This window comes from Periplaneta americana, chromosome 1 (genome assembly GCF_040183065.1).
Source record: "Periplaneta americana isolate PAMFEO1 chromosome 1, P.americana_PAMFEO1_priV1, whole genome shotgun sequence".
Lineage (NCBI taxonomy): Eukaryota > Metazoa > Arthropoda > Insecta > Blattodea > Blattidae > Periplaneta > Periplaneta americana.
In genome coordinates, this window is record NC_091117.1 from 3,093,810 (window position 1) to 3,105,589 (window position 11,780).

An 11,780-nucleotide genomic window follows, 5' to 3' on the forward strand; every position below is an offset into this window, starting at 1 on the left:
GTTTACGTAGTTGTTTCTGAATTGGAATAATTCTATATGCATATAGGTTTGGTACATATTTAATTATATTGGAGTCGGTAAGAAGAAACATCGAAAATTGTAGAAATTAAAAAACTCAGTATCATGTTGCCTTAATATTAGGAAGAATATCTTATGTGACACCAATGACATGCTACTTCTAACGCATTTCAATAGAAACTGAACACAAGTATATACCTGGCCGGCGGGGCCTTGTATCGGCGCGGACTGGGCCTTGCTGGCCAGCAGCACAGGTTTGCCCCCGATATGGGCCAGGTTCAGCCCTCCAGCTGTAGGACCAATCATCCGCAGGTTGGCTGTAGCTGTAGTTGTCGTGCCTGCCACCAGGGGCTTCCCTGCAGCTGTGACGAGCTTCGTGGCTTGTGCCTGTTGCTGTTGCTGCTGTTGTGGCTGTTGCTGCTGCTGCTGCTGTGGCTGCTGCACTGTTACGGCTTGCTGCTGTAAGGTGGGGGTAGTCACAGCGTGCGCCTGAAACATTTGTTACAAAATAAATCTTCCACAATCTGCATGTAACACACTCAAATAACACAGTTACGACAAAGTGACCATTTCATTTTAAAATAAAATACAAGGAACTACGTTGTCTATGCGTGTAAAGATATTTCAACATTACACTGACTAAAATTTAAAGGAAAGTTCACGTAAATCTGGATTAGAGTTCCCAGATTTGTTTCAGGAAAAAAAAAAAAAAAGATATTCACAAAAAATGAAGAAGATATAAGCGAACTTCCTTGGAATTTAGTAGCATATACAGTAAACCCTCGTTAAGGCGAACAGCTCCTTAATATGAACTATCTTCCCAGTCCCAGCTCCAATACAGTGACTTTAATGGATTTTTATTCGGTTAATACGAATTTCTGTTTATACGAACTTCGAAAACTTCAGGACCAGTTCTGAAGCTGGCCCATAACAGGCTGAAACATGTTAACCAGGTACGATAGAATTTAACACGAGAAAGACATATAATACATATTACAAAGTTAAAATTTTGAATGTAGTGTCTCACAGTACTACCACAGTCTAGTATATACAGTCATGAAGCTCAATACGTAGTAAATATGCAAACATTAGATAGTTGCTCACCACTAGGATCGCTAATATCGGCTCATTACAGGCAATGCAAAATAGAACCGTCACAGTCTATTGTTTCTAGCACCCTCAAAACTCAAGCTTCGTGACTGTATATAGTAGACTGCGGTACTACGACAAAAACTCAAACTGTAAAACATTTTCAAATTCTAAAATCTTCTCCTACGACCATAATAAAAAAACAAAGATAAAATTGACGCTCCTGCAGCTTCCCGTTCTTCATCAGGAAAAACTAAGCGAATTCGTCAGCAAAATATGAATAAGTGGAATCTGAAGTTCTGGAATGTTTTAACAACATGAGGGCGATATAAGTGAATTGGAAGTAATTTAAATTCAACTCTTTTTGTGGTAATAAAAGTGATACCTTTTATGAACTGGATAATCTCTATATCTGGAAGAGGAAGTTGGACCAACGAAGGAAAAGAAGAGGCCAGATATGGAGACTTCTAAGTATTGATGATACATTCTTCTAATGAAGTATTCAGAAAGGTTCACAGGTACGTAATTCGAAATTCGTTATTACTCACTACAAACCATGAGAAAGTGTTTTGAATTGAAGGAGTGATAGTGGATTCGTTGTAACAAAAATCGATCAGAATTCGGATAGAACGAACTTCATTAATGCAAACAGGCGATTTTTCGGTTCTGTGATGTTCATCTTGACGAGGGTTTACTGTAATTGAAAGGGTGAGAATATATTCGGGTAGTATAATTGACAAGGATGGTGGAGCCTTTGAGGATGTAAAGAACCGAATAAAAAATGCAAATAGTGCACTCGTCCAGTTGTACCCAATATGGAAATCTTATATTATATCTAGATCTACAAAAATTAAAATCTTTAACAGTAATGTGAAATCAGTCTTATTATATGGCTGTGAGACATGGAAAACAAGTAAAATTATACAAAATAAACTGCAAACATTTGTTAATAGATGTTTACGAAGAATTTTAAAAATTAGATGGCCAAATATAATCACAAACTCAGAACTATGGAAGATAACAAATCAGAAAGAAATCACAATAGAAATCAAAAGACGAAAGTGGAATTGGATAGGGCACACAATCAGGAAAGAAAATGGAGCAGTAGAAAGAATGGCTTTGGATTGGAACCCCCAGGGTAGTAGAACAAGAGGAAGGCCAAAAAATACATGGAAGAGAACAGTTTTGGAGGAAATTGCTAGGGAGGGGAAAACATGGAGCGAAGTGAAGAAGTTGGCTACAAATAGGGTCCGATGGAGGCACTTTGTGAATGCCCTATGCTCCTCACGAGCAGATACACGAGTTTGATTGATTGATTGATTGATTCATTCATTCATTGATTCATTCATTCATTGATTCATGCATTGATTGATTGATTGATTGATTGATTGATTGAAAGGGTGAGAATGAGATAGTCCAAAGTCACACTTTTAACAAAAATGGTTTTTTGTGCGAGTTCATTTCTTATGTACGTAAGTATGTATGTATTTATTCACACTGCAATGGGTATATACCCGGTGACAGTGGTAACTAATTACACTCAATAATGACAATAATAAACTTATTAATTAAAAATACAATTATAATAATAATAATAATAATAATAATAATAATAATAATAATAATAATAATAATAATAATAATAATAATAATACTAATAATTAATACTAACAATAAATATCTGCACAAGTACCTTTCAGCACTACACTCATTTCACTGTCAACTCACTCACTGCACTGGAACTACGACAAATTTCACTGATACTATCCTGATTTCACTAACACTTCAAAAACATTTCACTGTTCAAATACTTTGCACTGCCACTATAAACTATAAAGCTTCCCTGACAGGAACACACTTCACTGACACAACACACTTCACTGACACAACATAATTCTTCACTGATACAACAATTCAATAACAAAATATCATTTACACCCTTTAAATACTGTGGATAATTACCGTCTATTAGTAAATTCCTTAAGCCTATTTTTAAATGCATTTTTGGTTGTTGGTAAAGCCTTTAGTAAGTCTGCAGGTAAAGCATTCCAGTCCCTGATAGTACGATTGAGAAAAGAAAACTTTTCAGTGTCCGTCCTCTGTCTTCTTTCCCTCAATTTATATGAGTGGTCATTCCTTGAAGAGTAATTTGGCGGCTGCAACCTATTTTTTATTTCTCTCCAGGCAGGCTCACCTCTGTATGTTTTGAACAGTGCGCATAATCGAATTCGCGTTCTCCTGTCCGTGAGTGCGTCCCATTTTAATGGTGATTTTTTCCGACAACACTTGAGAGCCCGTTTTTTAATCTTTTCCAGTGTCTTAATATGTTCTAATCTGTAAGGATCCCAACATGCAGCACCATATTCCATTACTGGACGTATGGGAAAGCTACCAGTAAGATATTACAAAAGTTACTCAAGAAATGCCATTAGTATACGCCGAAGAAATTATGATAGTTTTATGATGAGGTACCTGTTGGCTGGTGAGCTGAGTCTGCAGAACACGTGGCTGGCCCACAGACAGCAAGTTCCCCTGAGACACGACAGCGAACTGCGTGCTGCTCGGAATCTGGATCAGACTGGTCTGCCCCGGCTTGCCTCCCGTCGTCACCCGCAGTGCTGTGCCTGCCCACAACATCATTCAGTCTCAGACTTGCACAACATTCACTGAACATACACCAACAAGAAGAAGGCATTTCGTTTCATTCACTGCATACAAAATGGATGTTGTTTATGAAATTATAATTGCTTCCTGAAACAGCGTTATGATAACTGCCAAGACACTCCTAAATGACACATCAGTGTTTATGTGTGTTAGTTACAGTACAATTTTCAGTGGTGACAGAGCAAAGTGCAGTTCCATGGGTAGGCAATTCCGACAAACAGTTGCCGGCTGTCACGTCTAATCAACTGCACTGAAAATTAGGGTGGTGATTTATCTGAAATGGGGTTTTTGTCGAAAATTGTTTGATGAAAACTTAATTTTTACGCGTTTTTATGTGAATATTTGAAAATATTTACATAAAAATTTCCAAAATAGGGTCTGGGTGGGGAAGAAAATAACTCACAGAAAGTGGGGGAAAAAAATAACAGATGTATTGTGATCAGTGAACTGTTAATTCTTGGCTGTTTCAGTGATTATATGATTGTAGAGGGGTCTATACGGGCTATTCCATCTCAAATCGACCGAAATATAGAGAAAATTGACCTTGCAATTTTCAAATACAATGAAACTTTTTCTGTCCGTTGACAACTGTGATACAATGCTTTGTGCAAAGTTTGAGGCATCAGAACTTCATAGTGTTTAAATTAAAAATATTTAAATTTATCGTATTTTTATAATATTAGCAACTTTAAACTGTTGTGGCTCCGAAATCCTTACACCCAATGATCAAAATCATGGTTTATTTTGATGCTGAAGAGTTAAAGTTTATATTGACATATAAACAGATTTTCTTACTTTTTATGGAAATGGAGAAATTTAGATTTTTCCTCATTAAGACGCCTTTGGTTAGGAAAAAATATTTTAAAAATATATAGTTAGATTCCGCATTGAAAGTACAAATAAACACATATTTTTTACTGATAAGAAAGTATTGAAAATATCAAATAAAGAAAATAAATAGTACGCGCGTGAACTAACCAGCTGACTGTGAGACGGGAGCTAGCCTAGGCAAGGAAGGCCAGGAGACATAAACACGTGATGTTTCGTCTAGTAGCGCATAGCTGGGCTAGCTTTATCACAAGTTTTCATAAACACAGGAGTAAAATGACGCCCAACGCTCGCTTATCTTCAGCTCTCGGCCAGTGCTTGTGGTACTGCGCCGTTCAAGTCTAGGTGTGTGAAAATAATCTATTTAATACCCCTGAAACTTATTGCCGTGCCACTAAGCAAACAATGCCGAATCCCTCTTAATAATGCAAGGTTTTTTGTCAATATTTTTTACATTTTTACAAATTGGCAAAAAGCCTAAAAGCAAGTAAAATCAGATTATCTGTCTCTCTCTGTGTACAATAAAAATAAGGATTACTTCTTAACATAACCTACCAAATGTCAGCTTCAAAATAAGCTCTCGTTCAATGTTCTGCAGTAAACGGTTCCAGAGTTCTGAGCGCTGAAAGAGGCTTGTTTTTATAAAATACGCTAAATTTGTCGCTCAATAGTACGAAAACCGTTTGACTTTCGATGGTATATTTTTGAAAATGCACTGTCCTCAGCACCTTGTGTAAGTAGGGAAAAAATTAGAGTATTAACAAATGCGAGGCTTTTTACTGATCGATTTCATATGGAATAGCCATACATTTATGATTTAATTTGTTTCATCAGTATATGTTTTCAAATAAGATTACACATTTTCAAAGAAAAACATTCTTATTGTTTTCCCCACATATTGAGAAACAAAGAAAGAGTGTTTTAAGGGTTGCCCTTAACATGTCAATTGAGACTGAACCCTTGTACTCCAGGTCCAGGTAAGTACTAGTGGACCTGTACCTTGAGGAAGGGTCCCGTGCTGCTTCTGGTGCGCCAGCAGGCTCTCCATGGAGATCACCTGGCCCTGGGCACTCGTCAGAACCTTGGCCACCATCGGCGGCTGCTGCTTCACCACGGTGGCGGCACCGGACACGGGCTGCGCACTCGTAGTGGCCGCAGCCTGCTGCTGAAGCTGTGTGGGCAGCGCCATGTGGGACACGGGGATGGGCTTCCCCCCAACTGCACAGCAGACACACTTGGCGTATACCAACAGGTATGTAAGTGAGCACTGCTCAAATTTCCAAATACAATAACAATATACAAAGAGAAAAGAAATAAAAGATGGAAAAGAAAACAAATTAAGAAGATACACACATAAAAACTAGGAACGATTAAAGAACGGTAAAGAATGAAAAAGAAAGGGAGAATGGAAGATAAGTCCCGGGCCATAGTGTCGTGGTCTAAGGCATCCTGCCGACGAATCGCGTTACGGAATGCGCGCTGATTCGAATCCTCATGGGGGAAGAAATTTTCTCATGAAATTTCGACCAGTGTATGGGACCAGTGTCCACCCAGCATCGTGATGCACTTGGGGAGCTACGATAGGGAGCGAAATCCGGTTGCAAATGCCAGCTATAACGGCTGGGGGATCATCGTGCTAACCACACGATACCTCCATTCTGGTTGGATGATCGTACACCTCTGCTTCGACATGTGGGCGTGAGGCGAGCAGCCGGCTGGTCGGTCTAGGCCCTTCACGGGCTGTAGCACCACGGATTATTATTATTATTATTATTATTATTATTATTATTATTATTATTATTATTATTATTATTATTATATGAATGGAAGATAAAAGAGTGAAACGAAACAAGGAAGAAAAAGAAGTGCAAATGTGAAATGTAAAACGAAGGACAAAAAGATTGTGAAAGAAAAACGAAAGAAGGAAGAAAACAGAAGGAAACAAAGTGAGCAAGAAACCAAAGAAGAAATGAGCAGAAAAAGTGAAGGAAAAAGTTATAAAGAAATGCAGGAAGAAAAATATAGCAAGAAAAACAATGGGAAAAGGATAAAAACAAAAGATGAATAACAGAATAAAAGAAGAAAGAACTTACTATAGAAAGGTCAGAAAAAATGTAACAAGAAAAAAACGAAAGAACGAAGAAAGAAAAGATGAATAACAGAATGGAAAAGAACTAAGAGAGAAAAAAATTAGAAAGAAATAAAGAGACAAGGAGAGAAAACTGTTGGATAAAAAACAAAGGAAGAAGAAAAGAAAATATGAATAATAAAAATGATAAGAGAGAGAAAGAAAAAATAAAGTACAGTCAGAAAGGAATAAAGAAAGAAAAATTTGGCAAGAAAAAAACAAAAGAAAGAAAAGGATATTATGATTAATAGAATGATGACAGAAAGAAGGAGAAAAAGAAAGAACGAAATAAATAAAACAAGAAAGACAAAGATAAGAAAATTTAGCAGGAAAAAATACAAAAGAAAGAAAAGAAAATATTAATAACAGAATGATAAGAGAGACAAAGAAGGAAGGAAAATAGAAAGAAAGAAAGAAAGAAAGAAAGAAAGAAAGAAAGAAAGAGAGAAAGAGAGAAAGAAATAAGGGGGAAAAAAAGAAAATGAAGAAACAAAAGAGAAGATACCCACCATGAAGAGAAGCCATCTAATAGTTCGGAAGAAATTGCTCTACCAAAGGTAAGTGACATGCCACAAGGCAATTTTTTGTCATCACGAATGCCCTTCCAGCAAGCTGAAAACCATTTCCTCACTACTGAATACTGAATTGTCAGCCGTGCTCACCTCTCGCCATGACACGAGGCTGGCCCAGCACAGACATGGTGGTGACCACTCGCTGAGGGGTTGCAGGTGATGTCGTGGCCCCAACTGTCACAGCCTGCTGCAGCTGTTGCTGCTGCTGCTGCTGCTGCTGTTTCTGTTGCAGCTGCTGTTTCAACTGCTGCTGAAGTTGAGCAATTGCTGCAGCTTGCTGTTCATAAAAAATAACAACTCATAAAAAAATATTCCTCCAGTTCTTCCCAGCAATGAGGGATTCAACCCAAAGAAAGAAACTTTCATTCTGTCTGGAAAAACCGTCATTTGTGTTGGTGTTCCTGTTATTGGTGTTTGTGTTAGTGGTAGCGTTGGTGTTCATCTTTCTCAGGAATGGGCAAAATTTCCTGCACAGCAAGCAGAGGTTGAACTCGGTACCATAGCATTCTAATCAGGGGTGTGTAAAGTGGTGGAATATGGCGAATAAATTGTAGGTTTCGTTTAAATTTCCAAGAAACATGGGAACATGACTATTTTGTTATTATGAGTAAAGGTAAAATTCAACGCCTCAACTGTTCAGTTGAGATTTATATAAAACACTGTAATATCAGATGGCACTTCGATTTGAACATAAGAAGGATTTTGACAAACATAAACATAATACGTAAGAGTTTAAACAGAACTGTTGAAAATTGTTTATATTAATAAAATAGTTGTTCTTTCTATTGCCAGGCATTTGATAATAAAGTCATTTGACCTCTTGCACTCCAATATTTTTCAAAGATATTATCATGGTCAGCCACTGAAGCACAGATTTTGAGGTGTTCCGAATCCATTTCTTGGTTTGAGTTGCACAATGGGCAGTTAGGGGACTGATATATTCCAATTCTATGCAGGTGTTTGGCCAAACAATCATGGCCTGTTGCCAATCTAAATGCAGCTACAGACGATTTTCGTGGTAAATCGGGAATTAACTGTGGATTATGATGCAGAGAGTTCCATTTTTTCCCTTGAGATTGTGTTATCAAATTTTGTTTGTTGAAGTCTAAGTATGTAGATTTAATAAATCTCTTCACAGAGTAATACGTAGATTTAGTAACAGGTCTGTAAGTAGCAGTGCTGCCCTTCTTTGCTAAAGCATCCGCACTCTCGTTTCCCAGGATTCTACAGTGGGATGGTATCCATTGGAATACAATTCTTTTATTGAGTGATATTAATTGAGAGAGCATTTTAGTTATTTCTGCTGTTTGAGATGAAGGTGTGTGTTTAGAGACTATTGATAGAATAGCTGCTTTGGAGTCTGACAATATAACTGCATTCTTAAATTTATTGATGTGGCATAGAAGATTCCTGAGACTTGCACTTATTGCAATGATTTCACCATCAAAACTTGTTGTTCCATACCCAAGAGATCTATAAAGTGAGAAGAGACAGCACGTAACACCTGCACCGGCACCTTGTTCTCTGGAGATCAAGGATCCGTCAGTGTATAAATGAAGCCAGTTTTGTGGAGGGTACCTAATATTAATTGTCTCTAAAGACAATTCTTTTAGTAGTTCTTCTGTTAAATTTAGATTATACTCTATATTTAATAGAGTTAAAGGGTTTGGTTTAATTTGTAAGTATTCTTTTAAATTCGGGATATTGATTTTCTGTTTTAATTCTTGAACAATGGATATCAAACTTTTTTGAGTTTTCAATCTACAGAGAGTACTGTATGAATGCCAATTGTTTCCTGGTAATCTGATAAGTTTTTCATATTGAATCAGTGCTTTTTCTTCTATTGTCATTTTGATGCTGTTAATATTAGTGAGGAATCTCAAAGAATCTATTGGAGTTGTTTTGACTCCACCAGTGATGAGTCTGAGAGCTTGATTTTGAACACGTTCTATTTCGTTTATGAAAGGTGAAGTAATTAAAATTTCTCTGCAGTATGTCAGCAATGGCTGTATAAACATTTTGTATGTAATGTTCAAAGTATTTCTAGAGCAACCCCATTTCTTTCTATCGCATGTTGTTACATGCGATAAAGCAAAGTGTTATTTTAATGTAATTTGTTGTGCAGGTTGAAATAGTGAGAAAGTTTTCGAGGTTCTACAAAAATAATTGTTCCCTCTCGTGGGTACTCACCTTGTCGTGGTGAGGGGGCTTAAACTTGTTGTTTAAGCTAACAAGTAACAAACAGGTACCCACATAAGCTGCATTACTACCAACGCAGTCCCACTATATTTTTCACTGCTTATGATTCATGGAGTCCCTCAGTGTAAAATTCTCTGGAGGTAAAATAGTCCCTCAATCGGATCTCCGGGTAGGGACTGCACTGAGATGCCAAGAATCGTACTAAAGTACTTATTTGGAACACCAAAAGTCACACTGTCCAAGAATAATTGTTAATGGAAAAGTCAATCCACAATCACTATTAGTTGGAAATACACTTCGACCAATTTATTACATTTCAACCACATATGCGAGTCACAGAGAACAATACCCTTTTTCTAATGTCAGGTAAAATGAGCAAAGAATTGTTGTTGTTGTTTTCTAATGCCAGGCGTTTGACAATAAAGTCATTTGACCTCTTGCACTCCAATATTTTTCAAAGATATTGTCATGGCCAGCCACTGAAGCACAGATTTTGAGGTGTTCCAAATCCATTTCTTGGTTTGAGTTCCACAATGGGCAGTTAGGGGACTGATATATTCCAATTCTACGCAGGTGTTTGGCCAAAGAATTGTATGAATTATTACATAATAACAAGTCTCCTAACTAACTCACGATATGACCAAAGATGTTAAAGCGAGTATAAATAACAGCAAGAAGAAAAAAAAAAAGTCTACTAACGTAAGTAATTTCGCAGCTAAGACGCTGGCAATCTTTAAATCCAATTATGTCTGTGAACAATTTTTTTAATGAACTTGATGAAATTATTGTGTATACACATCTAACACTGCTTACCTTATTTGCATGCTGATGCTGAAGCAACTGAGGCTGCTGCTGGATCGTCCCGATGATCGTCTGCGGAGGCTGGTCTGGCTGTTGCTGCTGCTGCTGTTTGATGAAGATGGTCTGCTGCTGTGACCCATCTGGCGTGGTGATCGCCTTCACTGCATTCACCAGCTTCACACCTGAGATTCCTGTCGTCATGAGGGTCTTCCCACCAGCTGTCAGCATGGGCTTTGGCGATCCAACAGGCTGTGGACTCTTTGAACCAACCAACTGTACCTGCAAGTCACGAATTTCGAAGTTTTTACAAGCAACTCATACAACTCATTTTACAGTTCTTTATCTTGCTACTTGTTTGTATTTCATTTTCCTGAACAATCACATACAAAAAATAATTCAAATACAAACAATTGATTGTTTATGTATCAGTCTCTTTCATTTAGAATGGATTTAAAACATATTTCTGAAAATGCCTCCCTCAATCTCAAGGCAATGGTCCGCACGGGTGTGAACAGCATGTGTAGCATTTCGCAGCTTCACACGTTTGTTCCTTATCGTCGCCGTGGCATCTAGAATTTGTTATATTACCGGTTGTTCTGTATGGTTGTGAAACTTTGACTCTCACTTTGAGAGAGGAATAGAGATTAAAGGTGTTTGGTGAAGTTACAGGAGAATGGAGAAAGTTACACAACACAGAACTGCACGCATTGTATTCTTCACCTGACATAATAATTAGGAACATATATCAAAATATAATTAATTATTTATTTATTCCGTCTTATGGCTTAAGCATTGATTACATATAAAAGAAAACACTTACGTGTTACATCTTATTTAGTCTTAATACTAGAAATATATATTATTATTATATTTCTAGTAATTTATTGATTTCACTATGATCAGCAAATTGATTTCCACTCTCTGTATGCTTCTCTATTCACATTCAACAAGTTATTGACAACAGTACAATATATTTAGGACACCAATATATTGAGATCTACTTTGTATGCCAACATAACGTATTCAGTATTACTTCATAGCTATGCAAACTTACGTCGTTTTAATTTGTTTTTAATATTCGACATGATCTTTCTAATATTGCTTTAGATGATTAATATTGTCACTATGTCATATTTTTACTCTAGCTATGTCATTTCCAAATGTAAGGCAAAGTTTTGTAATTGATTTTAGATGATATCTGTTATATCTCGTATCTGAAGATGCCCTACAAAGGGCGAAAACGTTACTATTAAGAGTGAATAAGATGTAACACATCAGTGTTTTCTTTTATATGTAATCAATGCTTAAGCCATAAGACGGAATAAACAATTAATTACATTTTGATATATGTTATTAACAAGAGGCTTCTGACTATTTCTCAACATGAATTGTAAAATAATTAGGAACATTAAATCCAGACGTTTGAGATGGGCAGAGCATGAAGCACATATGGGTGAATCTAGTGAGTGTTACTTGGGAAG

At 36.9% G+C, this 11,780-nt stretch overlaps 1 protein-coding gene across 3 annotated transcripts in view; it reads right to left on the reverse strand.

The window, feature by feature from the left end:
- The window catches only part of LOC138698910 (nuclear factor related to kappa-B-binding protein-like), a 62,564-nt gene that overhangs the window by 11,049 nt on the left and 39,735 nt on the right, over positions 1–11,780 (reverse strand). For all 3 annotated transcript variants that reach the window (XM_069825190.1, XM_069825180.1, XM_069825143.1), the window contains exons 16-20: positions 10,312–10,578; positions 7,390–7,576; positions 5,599–5,817; positions 3,580–3,731; positions 217–507 (exon numbers count right to left, since the gene is read on the reverse strand). In XM_069825190.1, coding sequence (XP_069681291.1) covers positions 217–507; positions 3,580–3,731; positions 5,599–5,817; positions 7,390–7,576; positions 10,312–10,578 — 1,116 coding nt within the window. The remainder of the gene's footprint in view (positions 1–216; positions 508–3,579; positions 3,732–5,598; positions 5,818–7,389; positions 7,577–10,311; positions 10,579–11,780) is intronic.